This window comes from Lactuca virosa, chromosome 5 (assembly GCF_052849685.1).
Source record: "Lactuca virosa cultivar CGN04683 chromosome 5, Lactuca_virosa_CGN04683_v6, whole genome shotgun sequence".
Lineage (NCBI taxonomy): Eukaryota > Viridiplantae > Streptophyta > Magnoliopsida > Asterales > Asteraceae > Lactuca > Lactuca virosa.
Genome location: NC_136430.1, coordinates 310,537,943 through 310,552,896, shown reverse-complemented (window position 1 = coordinate 310,552,896; position 14,954 = coordinate 310,537,943). Strand labels below are relative to the sequence as shown.

At 36.4% G+C, this 14,954-nt stretch overlaps 2 protein-coding genes across 3 annotated transcripts; both read left to right on the top strand.

Moving 5' to 3' along the window:
• The first annotated feature begins 478 nt into the window (after positions 1 to 478).
• On the top strand, positions 479 to 5,984 carry LOC145115119 (putative serine/threonine-protein kinase PBL22). Of its 2 annotated transcripts, none has more exons than XM_079051293.1 (6): positions 479 to 1,604; positions 3,090 to 3,247; positions 3,335 to 3,539; positions 3,680 to 3,917; positions 4,813 to 4,966; positions 5,499 to 5,984. In XM_079051293.1, the coding sequence occupies exons 1-6, from the start codon at positions 575 to 577 to the stop codon at positions 5,808 to 5,810; spliced, it is 2,097 nt and encodes a 698-aa protein (XP_078907419.1). In that variant the 5' UTR covers positions 479 to 574; the 3' UTR covers positions 5,811 to 5,984. The 2 variants fall into 2 exon arrangements, with proteins under 2 accessions (XP_078907419.1, XP_078907420.1); XM_079051294.1 differs by having other exon boundaries at positions 4,896 to 4,966; positions 5,499 to 5,637.
• A 2,752-nt stretch (positions 5,985 to 8,736) lies between these two features.
• LOC145116979 (zinc finger BED domain-containing protein RICESLEEPER 2-like) lies at positions 8,737 to 12,084 on the top strand. Its single transcript, XM_079053276.1, has 5 exons — positions 8,737 to 9,023; positions 9,557 to 11,204; positions 11,312 to 11,609; positions 11,686 to 11,794; positions 11,875 to 12,084. Exons 2-4 carry the CDS (start codon positions 10,392 to 10,394, stop codon positions 11,781 to 11,783), a joined length of 1,209 nt encoding a protein of 402 aa, XP_078909402.1. The 5' UTR covers positions 8,737 to 9,023; positions 9,557 to 10,391; the 3' UTR covers positions 11,784 to 11,794; positions 11,875 to 12,084.
• Positions 12,085 to 14,954: the final 2,870 nt, after the last annotated feature.

The following is a 14,954-nucleotide window of genomic DNA, read 5'->3' as shown; positions in this document are numbered from 1 at the left end:
ACCAATTTTCTAACGGTTAATTTGTGAATTAAATTACATTAAAATAACGAGATAACAATAAAATCATCAACAAATCAATAAAATCATCAACAAATTAGACTATCATCTTACCCGGACCAGTAAAAACATATCAAAACAATCCATTAAATTTTATTATTTACGGTTTATTTGTTTGAAAAATATACAGAGTCAAAGCTTTTCAGCGAGAAAAATGTGAAGGTAGTCTTATAGAGCGCCAGGGACGTGATTAAATTTCAACTGCAGAGAATAAGAAAAAAAAGAGTCAATGGCTGCCGGACCATCATACGGGTCTTTTACGTTTCTAAAAGGTACAACATTTTCTGCGAAATTACGTCTTCATTATCGAGGAATCGTGCATTTCCACCTCCGATTTGACATCACGTGGACCCTAAATCTTTATTGAAAATTTAATATCACGCTGTTTGACTATGAAAATTCTACAAGAAATTAAGTGCTTTGGACTGCATGTCTGTAACTATACACTGGAAACATTCCAGCTTCTCAAATTCTCTCTAAATTTTCAAGATCTCTAACCATCTTATTTCCTACCGGTATGGATACTGGATCTTCCTCGTCCTTAGAGTTGCCACAGCAGTTCCGTCAGTTTACACTTTCTGAGATTCACTCAGCAACCCAAAACTTTGATGAGTCATTGGTAATCGGGCGAGGGGGTTTTGGCATGGTTTACAAAGGAACCATCGCTAATGGATCAACTCATTTGGTTGTCGCTATTAAGCGCCTGGATTCAACCTCTAATCAAGGAGCAGTTGAGTTCAGGGCTGAAGTTGAGATGCTTTCTAAGTTAAGGCACTGTCACTTAGTGTCTTTGATTGGTTACTGCAATGATGGGCAAGAGATGATTCTTGTTTACGAATATATGTCCCATGGAACCCTTGCAGACCATCTTCACAAATTCCAGAGTCCTTTACCTTGGGTCAGACGACTCAAAATATGTTTAGGGGCCGCCCGCGGGTTAGATCACCTTCACACTGGTGCGGGTATTAAGCATGGAGTTATACATCGTGATGTTAAGAGCTCAAATATATTGTTAGATGACAGCTGGGCGGCTAAGATTTCAGATTTTGGGTTGTCAAAACTTGGTCCAATTAATCAACCGTCCACTTATGTCAACACTTTTGTGAAAGGCACTTTTGGATACCTGGATCCAGTCTACTTTGCAACGGGCAGACTGACGAGAAAGTCTGATGTGTATGCGTTTGGGGTAGTATTATTTGAAGTCTTGAGTGGAAAACAAGCGGTTGATAGTAGTCTTGATGAGGAGCATTGGGGTTTAGTAAATTGGGCCCAAGAGGCTCTGAAAGGAGGTAGGCTAAAGCAAATTGTTGATCATACCATAACAGACAGAATCTTGCCTAAATGTTTGAGGGAGTTTGCACGGCTTGCAGATAGGTGTTTGTGTAGCAATCCGAAGCAAAGGCCTACAATGGCCGAAGTTGTGGTCTGTCTTGAGTCTGTATTAACCTTACAGGAGAAAGCTAATTACACATTGCACCCTCCAGGCATGAAAATATTTGGTAATAAGGTGCCAATGTTTCTATCTTCATTCAGTGGGGATAATTCAGGTAATTTGTTTTGTCCTGGTTTCTTTGTTTGTTCTCATGCGTAGGCACACAAACTGATTTACCTGTGGATGTTTGCATGTATACACCTATTGCAAGAACATATTTATTATCAATTTGTTTTGGTGAGTAGGTGAGCATATACAAGTCTGATAACTTTGCAGTTGAACATAAGATATTCCTTCATTGAGGATCAACAATACATTATGATTTACATATCTGCCCCAAATGGTTATTGCAAAACCTAGTGAAACTGAGGTAGATTACGTAATTGAATAAAAAAAATTGTCACCATTAATCCCAAATGACATCCCATTGAAATAAGGAGATGATCAATTTTGGTATTTTGGCCTGGTTTTGCGTGCCAACTGAGGACAAAAACTGTCTTTTGTTCCACAGGGCAGCTCTTTTCTGCTCTATCTCATCGTACATTTTCTTCTTGCATAGTAATTTATTCGGTTGATATTCCGTTGGCGATTTATAGTTATACTGGTTTGCATGTCAAAGTTTTGTTCCAGCTTCTTCAGTTTTCTTGCTTCCTCTGTTTTAATTTCAAATGAATCAAGATTAAATGACTTGGTGCTGCCATGTGCCTTTACATATTTCATAAATAACTTCCTTACCTTACATGGTTGATAACATAGCAATCTTCATGGTTAGGGAATAAGGGTGTTTTGTGTTTTGATCTCATATTCAATCTGGCTTGATACTTTTATTGGTATTTCTAGAAGAAATCTTTTTTGTGTCTGTGGGGATAGAGGTTATGCTTGTTTTCTTCTCTGTTGTGATGACTTCAAGAGTGCAATTTAACGGATTAATATTTTCTTTTCATCCATCCTTGTAATTTTTTCATTAATTTCCATGGGTCTCATTGTCCTTGTTCACTGTTTCTATATTCCTCTTTTTTGGGTGGCCTTTTTTAATCTGAACTTCTTTCCATCCACAGTTTATTTTAATATTAAGATGATATTTTTTTAGTATTAATTTCTAATTCTCCTGTATTGGAATGACTTACCAACCCTTCTCTCACCTTTGACTGATCCAGGGGCGAGGAAGCTTAGGTTTCCCTAGGCTTACAAAACCCTTATTTCTTTTTACCCATTACACAGTCACGTACTCCCTCATCATTGGTGTCATGAGGAAGTTAAATAACGCTTTATTTTACAATTAGTGAATGCCATCGACCTTTTGTTGGTAGTTGGTTACAGGAGCAAATGCCTTTTTATGAAGTATAGGGAACAAAATCCACAACAGATAGGATGGAAATAAATTTTGGGACTCTATTTAGATGCAACTTTCTTTTGGTTCGAGCTTTGGGAATGCTGCATGTTATTGCATTAGATATGCTTGTATTTCTTACTTTCAAATTCATATGGCTCATTTGTTTACAAAACTCAGAACAAATACCTGTTCTATTGAATGATATATTCTATGATATCATACAATCCTCTACTTTCTTGCTCGTTTCTAACAGAATTTTATTTGAAGTTGGGAGTAAAAGATCTTTGGAGTTATACTTTGATACTATTGGAGGTGAAGACAGAATATTACGCAGGTTTGAGTTCCAGACTATCGTTGTCGCAACTGAGAATTTTTCTGAGACTAATCTAATTTCACCATTGTTATCTGGTGTCTACATTTACAAGGTATACGTATTCATGTATCTTATCTAATTACATTATTTTAAGGTTTCCAAGGACTGCTTAAAGCTCCAACTTAGTTTCTCTTTTCAGGGTAGGCTACAAAATGGACAAGGAGTATCAATTGCCAGACATAGTTCTGGATCCAGATCTGAATATTATAAAAATGAAGTGGCGTTGCTGGTAAAACTTGAGCATGAGAATTTGCTTAAGTTGGTTGGATATTCCATCGAAGAAACAGAAGTATTCCTTGTCTATGAGTTTGCAGTCTATGCACGTCTAGATCGCTTGATAGATGGTACGCTTCTTATTTTTGAAACATGGAAACTCGTGATGGAGTTTAAGAGCAAGTACTCACTACCTATTAACCCTATTAACCTTAATTTTTTCTAAAACTTCATACTCGGAGTGAAATATTTTCTAGATATGTCTTTTTAGATCATGAATGTACTCTATTGGACTGGAATAAGCGCAACAAAATAATACTAGGTGTTGCTAGGGCACTTCTGTACCTTCACCAGCATGGTTCCTTTCGGATCATACACAATCATGTCTATCCTAAAAACATTCTTTTAGATGAAAGTTTGGACCCCAAACTGTCATCTTTTGGGTTTGCAAGATGTTTATCAATAAACGGGGCTGATTGCATCGAAGAGGAGAACATACATGGATCTATGTAAGTACATACGCATTTATCTAGAAACATTCATTCTTGATCTCATGCTCTCGTCTTGAACTCTTCATATGTCTTGTTTCTTAGTGATCCCATCGGATCCAACAAAAAGGAACTGCTTTTTGGGATCGTGGTACGGACCACAATGGTCCTTGAATTTTCTAAGAATATATGATTCAAAACCCACTTTCTTCTTGTTTTCGCACAATAAAGGTTGCGAAAGCAATTTGCTTCTTGGTTGGTTCCATTTGGGAACGGTTGCATGGAAGTGTTTAAACCTAATATGTCACAGTTGTTGTGAAGCCCAGATGACCACATGGGTCACTCAGTATTACTAAAGCTAAAGCTTTGGAGATGCCTTGATTCGTCATATATTCTTCGACAACTGAAAATGAAATTTTCACTCGGTTCCGGTTAAGTGCGCAAATATTTTTAACTCGAAACGTAGTTGAATGGAAGAAATTATAAGAAAAATATATCTAAAATATCCCTAGGTAATTATGAACTCTGGAAAATATTGTCAAACCGTTTACAGTTTGGACTGATATAGTCTTAGTTGGCAAAAAGGTAATCTCCAACTGAAACTTCCCCACGATGGTAATATATTGCATTTGCTATAGGACAGCCAGATAGAGATGTTGCATTTATTTTGGGGTAGAGAGTCTCTATTTTTGGGGCAATCAACTCCTTATAGTTTCAGGAGAAACGAAATTCCAACTAGTAATAAAAGTGACTTAGGTTAAAACTTAAAATCCATAAGGTCTTAGTATACTTGAAAGAAAATTGCATCTGATATAAGACTTTCCTAGATACATGTATGTTTTCCTTGTATTTTTTCTACTCAAAGCTACCATAATTTGTAGTAATGGTCCAAGCTAATACCTGCTATGTGTGACAGGGTATTTATTGCACCAGAAGTACATCAGACTTTACTTCTGTCAACTAAGGCTGATGTGTATTGTTTTGGTGCTTTGATCTCAGAAACTATATCTGGGTGTACAAGACACAATTACATGGTCAACCACACAGACAACGATACCCTTACACATTCTGTAAGTATGATTATGGATGGTCAGATTCTATCATGTTAGACTTATGCTTTTAGTATGTCGGTCAGGTTTTTCGGGTATCAGTTATTTTCGACAGGCCTAATTCACACCCTAAATATTCCAAAATACATATATTGATGTTTTAAGATTGACCCACTCATCTAATTTGGCATGGATTTTCATACCAATTTATCATCAACCGTTTTGAACTTCTGCCTGCTTGTAACTTGCTTTTTAATGTGATTACCAATTTCTGAGTCTCTGACAAAAAGTTTAAATCATAGAAAAGCAATAGGGTATTCATTTTCCTTAAATTTTGTGGGTCAAAATTATGTGGTGAGAGATAAATGTTATATGTTGTGTGTCTTATGTACTTCTTTAAAGCGAAATTCAAACGACCTACACGTAATGAATGAGTAATAAAGGACAACTGATCAAAATACACGGCAATCGTATGCATATAGAAAATGTCAAGATGTACATCTTCTTGGTGCAATGGTGGTAATATAACTATGGGCATGTGGAATTGTTGTAGGTGTGGACTAATTGGGTGAAAGGAACATCTTCAAATATAATTGATCCTAGAATCCATGCCCATTCAAGCTCCATTACAAGAGTCATCCACATTGGGCTGTTGTGTGTTCAAGTAGATCCAGCTGATAGACCAACAATGGAGGAAGTTGTTGGCATGCTGACTAGCAATTCATCTCTCCCTCTCCCTTTACAAAAAAAATCTTTGTCACCATGGATAAGAGAAAAGTCTTCAGATGTCCCAAAAATATTACTGTCCGATGACTACGATTCTGGGGCAGTTGAGGACTTCCTATCAGAGCTATGCCCTCGATAGTGTTTTGCAGGAATTTATATAACTTTCAAATTCCCTTATTAAAACCAGTGGTAGAACTTTTCTTTAAGAAGTCAATAGATGCTCAAGAGTCAAGATCAAAGAAACCAGATCTTGTACTATAAGTCTCTTATTATTATTTTTTTTGTAGGTTAAGCAAAAGCCCATTTGTGATAATATCTTGAGTTGTTATAATGCTGAAATTTCTTAAAACACAATTGAAATATGTATTAAAACAATGATCATCCAAGTAGGTTCATACTTCATAGATGTCAAGAGAAGGTGGATTTAGGGGATTAGGTTAAAACTGCTTGAATTTCAGGAGCATAGAGTAGAAGGGTGTAATAGAAGTTAATATTGTTGAAGAACTAAAAAAAACTATAATTATGATTATATAAGAAGATAGCATACTGAAGGTTAAAAGGCAACACCATCATCATAGCAAAACCTAGTCACACTAACTTCATTTCATTTGTTTGGATGAAGAATTACAGAGGCCACACTACTACAAAAAAGAGCATTACCAACGGCCAAACCGTTGGTAATTCATTGCTAAGAGGTTTTACCAACGGAATTGCAACAGATCAATATATGCCGGTATATTCCGGTCAATAATTTTTTTGTGACGAATTTCTGACTGTTACCGCAAATTTTAGTGACAGGTTTTGCCGTCGGTAATTAGTAAAGGATTACCGATGGATATGTTTTTGCAGCGGATTACCGACATAATGTGTTTGCAAGTGATTACCGACGGAACTGGTTTGCAACGGATTAGCGATGGAATACCTATGTAACGGATTATCGATGAAACATTTGTGACAGATTACCAATGGATTTTAGCACTATAACTTTTTTTTTTTTTAAATTCATGAAAAATCCAAAAAATATTTATATATTCAAAACAACAAATTCTTAAAACATATATAAAAAAAATTGAAAGTACAATGCTATAATTAGATAGATTATACAGAGTGCAATGCCTTAATAAAATAATATTTGAAAGTAGAATGTTTTAATATGAAAAAAAAGTAAACTCAATATTTAGTGACAATTAGCTTCTTAGCCCTCTCTTTTCTTTCGGTTATCAGAACCCTGTAAAACAAATCAAATTTAGTTAGAGCTTCCAAAAAGGTATAACTTTTGGAGCACTCTTTTATAAAAATATAATTAAAAATTGGTTGTATGATGATAACTAAAATTATATGATTTTTATTTTCTGAAAAAAAAAATCACCAATCTGACAAAAATATCATCATTTGTTTTCTTGTTGGAAAGTTGATGCATGGATGCAAGCTCTTTGTCCACTTCCACTTTCCTTTCTACAATTTTTAGTGTCTGTTATGTCATAAATTGTGGTTTATACTTTACTTTTCATAAGATATTAGAGTTCTCGGTCTAGGACCTTAAACACCATGTTTTGGTGTTGTTTGAACCAAAATCACATGTGATTTTGGTTAGGCTTAATGTTGTTTTGTTTGGGTTTTGGGCTTGGGCTCTGTTATTAGGTCTAGGTATAAATAGTGTCATTTGAGCCTTGTAATTAGTGTGTGACGTTTTTGGAGGCTGCGATATGCTTAAAACGTGATTTGGAGAGAAAACAAGAGAAAACCAAGTGTAATCAAGAATCTTATGTACTCGACTATTCAATAATAGTGTGCATTGAAGATTAACCATTGTGTTCTTATTCTATATTTCGTCTTGTCTAATTCACTTGATTGGGATTCCGCACCATCAAGTGAATCCGATTGATACATCATAGCATTTTGGGGTCTTACAATTGGTATCAGAGTTTGGATCGGTATCAATCGAAATGGCAATATTTTAAGAGTTTCTTGGAGTTTTTCTTGGATTTCCGGGTGTTTTTGAATTGTTTTGGATGAATTTTTGGCTGTTTGTTCTTCGCGTTCTTCATATTTTTGGAGTTTTGATCGAATTTGGTCTTAAAATTAGAAAATTTTGTGTTTTTGGCAAGTTTTGAGTGATTTTTTGGTCAAAATCTCGGAAGCCAGCCTCGTATTTGGTCATTTACCTCGTATTTGGTCATTTACCCTCGGAAATCTCGGCGGCGGCTTCGCTCTCGGATTAGGTCAGCAGCAGTTTTCGGTGCGAGGTTCTCGGCTTTGGAAGTTCTCGGTTCGCATGTTTTCGGTCTGAATTCTCGGTTCGCACGTTTTCGGCTTCGCAGGTTCTCGGTGGACGTCTCAGCCTCGCAATTTCGGTCAGCAGTTCTCGGTCCGAGATTTCGGCCTCGCAATTTCGGCTGAAATTTCGGATTTTCAAGATTTTGGCTTATTTTCAGCCCAAAAGCCACATTTTCGATCCAATAACCTTGTTTTCGGTCCTAAAGCTTCGCGTTTGGTCAAAAAGGCACGTATTCGGTCAAATACTCTCGTTTTTTTTGTCTTGAAATTTCGTTTCGGTCTAGAAATTTTAGTTTTCGGTCAAGGTTTTTTTTTTTTGGAAAAAAAGTTTGACTTTTCAAATTTGACTTTCAAGTTTGACTTTAAGTTTGACTTTCAAGTTTGACTTTCAAGTTTGATTTTTCAAGTTTGACTTTCAAGCTTGACATTCGACGTTTCAAGTCAAAGGGCATTTTTTAGGGGTGGCAACTCTCGACCCAACCCGTAACCCGACACGAACCCGACACGAAAATAAGCGGGTTAGGGTTGAGATTTCTGACCCGCCAACCCGCCAACCCGTTTATTTAATGGGTTGGGTTGGGTTACCTGTTTGGGTTCACGGGTCAACCCGCCAACCCGCCTAATATATTTAATTATCTATTTATTTTAATTTTTAACAATCTAAGATCATATTATACTATTATTTTCTATTTACCATATCCTTAACATTTAATTTGGTATTCGTTCGTATCATCAGCCATATAGTCGTATGTTTGGGCAATGTGGCATTGTGGGCTTGTGGCTCATGATCCAGTCATCCATCCTTGACTCCTTGAGTCCTTGTGCAGCCATCCATTGCGTGCCCTAATAATAAAAAAACGCCACGAACTCACGATTCAATCACTCATCCAGTCTCCACATTCACGAACGATTGAACGAAGGATAAGGATTTAAGGACTGATCTTCAAAGGAAGAAACATCACGAACTCACGATTCAATCACTCATCGGGCCGCTCCTCACCCGCTCAACGCCGTTCGCACTCGCTCTTGAGTCTTGTCAGCTTTGACGTTCGACCCACCTTACTTTCTCTCTACGGTAAGTAACAATCTACATTATACACTCTATAGATTAGTAAATTGCGGAATTACCACCAGATATAATTCCAATTTGAAATTTCTTCCACATTTGGATTTTGGAGTACATATCGGCTAAAGCAAAATATAATTCTGATTTGAATGTTACCACTATCTCTCATTATATCGACTCCAGGAAGATATAATTCTTCCACATTGTGTATCTTTTACCCACTATGTTAAATGAAAATATAAATCTGAGTAGTGATTGATTCCTTAAATCGAGTAGTGATATTGATTCTTGATTTTGACTTGTTTTACCCACTATTTTATAATTTTCATTTTGAATTCTTTACTGAAAATATGATTTTGAACCTATTTTACACTAATGATATATTGTTTGTGTAGTGTTAAACTGATTTTGACTTGTTAAACTGATTTTGAACCTGTTTTACACTAATTTTGACTTGTTTTACCCACTATTTTATAATCAGTAGTGCTTCTTTTTCTGTTAAACAGTAACGTTAAATTGTTAATCATTAATTGTTTGTGTAGGTCGATATGGAAGATGTTATTGTTGACAATCATGTTGAGGTTGACAATGAACAAAGTGAAAGTGATGATTCAACTGAAGAAGTTGAAGCACCAAATGAATCACAAGGAGTTGAGAGTACTTCTTCAAAGAAAAGGAAAACAAGGACATCAACTTCAGATGTTTGGAAAAGCTTTACTAAATTACCAAGAAAAACACCAAATGAAGCCATATATTGTGTGTGCAACAAATGTGGTCAAAAATATAAAGCAGGAAGTGAAAGCGGTACCGGTAATCTACGTCGCCATCGAAGGAGATGTGAAGAAAATAATACTAGAGACATTGGTCAATATATGATTTCCGAAAGCAAAGGTGTAATGGATTTGAGAAATCCAAAGTTTAGTCAAGAAAGACTAAGGGAATTGTTGATTGAAGCTGTTATTTGACATGATTTGCCATTCTCCTTTGTTGAGTATGAAGGAATTAGAAATATTTGCAAATATTTGGAACCAAATTCCAGACATTAAAAAGTTACATGCAATTCATTGTGTTAGACTTCGTGGCGAGTTGCTTAAATGCCCAAGTAGAATATGCTTAACTTCTGATGCTTGGACATCAATTGTTACAGATCGTTATTTGAGTTTGACTGCCCATTATGTTGATAGCAAGTGGGTCTTACAGAAGAGGATTTTAATTTTTTCTGAATTCCCTCCTCCACATACTGGTGTTGCTATTGTTGAAAAGCTTAGTGGCTTGATCAAAAGTTGGGGAATTGAAAGGAAGTTGTTTTCTGTCACTTTGGATAATGCTTCCTCTAATGATGTTTGTGTTGGATTGCTTAAGAATTAATTTCGTTTGATGAAATCTTTAGTATATGATGGTAAGTTGTTTCATCTGAGATGTTGTGCCCATATTCTCAATTTGATTGTTCAAGATGGGTTGAAACAAATCGATGTTGCTGTGGAAAAAGTTAGAGAATGTGTGAAGTATGTCAAAGGATCTTCAGCAAGAAAAACAAGGTTTTCTCAATGTTTGTCACAAAATCTTTTGGACTCCAAAAAGGCTTTGATGCAAGATGTTACTACTAGGTGGAATTCTACATATATGATGCTTTCTTGTGCACTTTATTATCGACTAGCCTTTTCGCATCTTAGTTTGAGTGATTCTAACTTTCAAGATTGCCCGTCCTCTAATGAATGGGAAAGAGTTGAGAAAATATGTAGCTTTATGAAAGTGTTTTATGATGCAACTCTTCAGTTTTCAGGATCACTTTATCCTACTTCAAATTTGTATTTCCCTCAAATATTTGGAATACATTTGAAGTTGGTTGAAGAGAAGAAAAGTCCCGATGAGTATATGACAAAAATAGCTACCCAAATGTGGAATAAGTTCAACAAATATTGGGCTGATTTTAATGTTCTGTTAGCTATTGTTGTGGTGTTTGATCCTAGATATAAGTTGTCGTTTATTGACTTTTGCTATAAAAAACTCTATGGAGAAGGTTCATTACAATTTAAGGCTATTGAGAGTGCCCTTTATGAACTTTATGACGAATATGTGCAAGCTTCAAAAAATGCAACAACATACGACTCGACATCACATCAAGGGAGCAACGACAACATTAGACAAAGTAATGTTGGGGGAGAGTCTAGTCAAAACAAAATTCTTGAGGTAAATCATATTTTCTAATTACTATTAAATTTGCTTTTATAGTTTTTTAGTTTTTAAATATACTAAATTACTAATTCATTTTTTATATATATTATTTTTTATTATAGGAGTTTGACGAATATGATAATGATGATTCGGGTTGTCAATTGCATGTATACCTTCTTGAGCCAAGAGCTAAAAGAACTTCTTCCATTAACATGCTTGAGTTTTGGAAAGCCCAACAATATAGGTACCCTGAATTAACTAAATTAGCTATGGATACACTTTGTGTTCCCGTTTCAACAGTAGCATCGAAATCGGCTTTTAGTCTTGGTGGAAGAATTTTGAATGAATATCGAAGTTCCATGAAGCCCGATGTGGTTGAAGCTTTGGTTTGTAGTCGGGATTGGTTGTTTGGAGAAAAAGGTAATATTTCATAATTTTTGGTTTTTTCGTATTATCTAAAATTTTGTATTATTTTTTTTTTCTTTTCCTTATGCAGTTGATTTGAATGTGGCTATTGACAACCTAACTCAAAATGTAATGAATTTGAACATCAATGAAGACAATACGGAGGTTACAAATTCGAACATACTTTAAGGTGTCATTTGGTGAGTTCTTTTTAGTACAAATATTTATGTAGCTTTCAAAAGATCATAAATTTGATTTTTCATATTGTTTCTATTTGAAGGTTATCTTGAAGAAGTTGGTGTTGGAGGAAGAAATGGGAATTGTAGCATGAATGAATTATCACATTTGTTTTTGGATATGTTTGAACAATTTCACTTTTCATGAATGTTTTGATTTTTGGAGTTTTATTTGGATGTTTATGACTTTATGTTTAATGTTTATTTTGGATGTTTATGACTTTATGTTTAATGTTTATGACTTTTAGACTTCATTTTATTTGGATTTTTCAATTTCATCTTAAAATGTGTTGCTTATTAAATGGATTATACGGGTTGGGTTCGACCCACTGTGTGACATCCCCAAATTCACGGCCAGAAAAGACCGGTTTAATCTATGCTTTTGAAATAATTTCAGAGTAATCATTTGATTAAAATTGTTGCGGAATTTGTTCCCAGAAAAACATAACAAATATGTTATCAAATCATTTCCGAAGAAATGTATTTTATTCACTTAAACCATTGGGATGTCATTGTCAATACAAAAACATAAGCATAAACAAAACTTACATTCATTTACACTAGTGATCTACTTCTCTTTTAATCTCTCAGTGTAAAGCAACTTCGTATCGATATCTGTGATACAATTAAACTGAGTGGGTCAGGCTTGGGGGCCTGGTGAGCATATAGGGTTTTCAACCCACAATAAATAATAAACTTATTAAGTTCTCAATCAACAATAAATTTATTAATTCCATCAACCAAAATAACCCTAATTACCCATTCCCATTATCCTTACTTTACGTCCCTAAAACAACTATCATAAGGGACCTAGCCTAAGGATTATCACTAGGGGTGACAACATTGCTTTGGGGGTTCCTCAGCAAGTTATGTCAAATAAAACAAACATCGGGGTGACAACATTGCTTTTCCTCAGCAAGTTATGTCAAACAAGACATCCTAACATAAAACAACCAACAAGGTGACAACATTGCTTTCCTTCAGCAATTTATGTCAAATAGGCACGAATTCACATCGTCGCCATGTGCTAGTCCATAGCTCTTATTCATCGACGGTATTTCCCACGGGAGTTTCCCCCCGCAATACATGTCAATGGGTTTTCCATACAGCTGATGAACATACTTAAGGGGTTTCCCCAGCCTTACATGCCCTAAAGGCACTCATGAGGGGAATAGAGTACAACGAATGAACACTTAAGTCCATTAACACCTACAGGTTACGAGTCTGCTAGTGTTCCACAGACCGTCAAAACAGTCCATGGTTGTCATCCATACTCTGCTGAATGACGGGGGTCTTAGAGTACAGCGAATGAACACTCGAGTCCATTAACACATACAGGTTGCGAGCCTGCTAGTGTTCCGCAGACCGTCTAGAACAGTCCATGGTTGTCATCCCTACTCTGCTGAATGACGGGGGTCAACGTTGGGTAAGGGTTTTTCTCATATTGCACCACTCACGCCAACATTTGGGTAAAAGCTTTTCCCATATTTCACCACTCAGTCTCAACTCATGATCTATATCACTGATCATCTCATCTATCCAACTCACCTTTCATCACACACCCACTATTTAACTCATGATCTATATCACTAACTCATGAAGCTAGTCCGATCACTTCATAAAAGAACAAAGACTCCCAAGCTCTTCCAAATAAAAGTATAGGGAAAATACTGATAAAGTACTCCCGTACGCTCCCGTACGCTCCCGTACCCCGACACGTAATAGTGTCAAAAGGAAGGACTAATGGATGAACACATAGTTCAAAAACACCTAATGAACATATAGTTCAAGAACACTTTATGAACATATAGTTCAAACATACGTACCGATTACAAGTCTACTAACGTTCCACTGGACTATCTAAAATAGTCTGTGGCCGTTGTCTATACTCTGCTAGATGACTAGATCATCTTAAACATCGATACCTCTTATCACTTTTATTTCATCACACATCATCTAATTCATCTACCCATGTTTTACCCAACATATTTGTAGATAAAAAAAAATATATATATACAGTTTAAAACTTGTATAAAACATCAATTCAACAGTCACCTCAAATAAACAATTAATATATTTACACATAACACGTATTTTAAGGTAAATACTTCATATCTATGTGTAAGGTGAAAGTGACTATACACTCACCCGATTTAATGAAAATCGGGCAGCAATTCGTTTCCTAAAACAATCGTTTCTAATAAAACCGGGAGTTTTATTGAGAAACCGGGCTCTGCGAAAGGTCGGGCTTCAAAACCGAAAAGATAAATTTTTCGGGCCTTCGGGCACTCCGGGACGTGTTCCGGGCGTTGGAAATGATCTCGGGGCATCGGGGGAAGTCAAAATAGCTAAAATATTGAAAATGGGTGAAAAATGACAAATTTGGAATTTCCCCCCGAAGATCTCGCATGGCTTCTATTTATAGGGGTGAGCTTGCGAGGGTTCGGCCGAGAAGGAGGAGTCAGCGAAGGCAGGTGGCATCCGCGGAGCGAGGCCAGGTGGCGGGTGCGAGCTTCGGACACGCGAAGGGCACGCGGCGCCTTCGGATTGGGCCAACGAAGCTCGGATGATGAGTCACGTGGACGGGCTATGCATGCGAGGATCACGTGGCCAGCGAAGCTCGGATGATGAGTCACGTGGACAGGCGCATCGGAAGATCATTGGACCGCACCCTCGGTCAAATCAGCAAGCGACACGCGTGTTGTGCACGGGCTATGCATGCGAGGATCACATGGCCAACACCATTCCTTGCGAATTTTCTCGAAAATTGTGCCCATTCTTGTAAAATCCATAACTTTCTCATACGGGCTCCGTTTTTGACGTTCTTTATATGCACGTGTAGGTAAAATTACGCTCTACAACTTTCGTTTAGACTTCGTCGGCTAATTTTGACTTTAATTTTTAAATTATTATTTTTAACAGACCGGGACAGAAAATCCATTAAAAATTCATAACTTCTTCATCCGACGTCCGTTTTCGTCAGACTTTTTACCGTTGTGCTACTAATGACGAGACCTTCGATTCTCGTTTAGGTCATGTCTGCTAAAAATCTCTCGATCTAAAATTCGAGTTTTTAGCTGTCTACTGCTAAGCTGAAACTTCGAAAAATCATAACTTCCTCATA

Excerpts from the sequence above, each read along its gene's own strand:
- LOC145115119 (XM_079051293.1), top strand. The coding sequence starts at position 575 with ATGGATACTGGATCTTCCTCGTCCTTAGAGTTGCCACAGCAGTTCCGT. Across the intron at positions 3,918-4,812 it reads GAGAACATACATGGATCTAT|GGTATTTATTGCACCAGAAG; the intron begins GTAAGTACATAC and ends TATGTGTGACAG. Across the intron at positions 4,967-5,498 it reads ACGATACCCTTACACATTCT|GTGTGGACTAATTGGGTGAA; the intron begins GTAAGTATGATT and ends GAATTGTTGTAG.
- LOC145116979 (XM_079053276.1), top strand. The coding sequence starts at position 10,392 with ATGAAATCTTTAGTATATGATGGTAAGTTGTTTCATCTGAGATGTTGT. Across the intron at positions 11,205-11,311 it reads GTCAAAACAAAATTCTTGAG|GAGTTTGACGAATATGATAA; the intron begins GTAAATCATATT and ends TTTTTATTATAG. Across the intron at positions 11,610-11,685 it reads TTGGTTGTTTGGAGAAAAAG|TTGATTTGAATGTGGCTATT; the intron begins GTAATATTTCAT and ends TTCCTTATGCAG.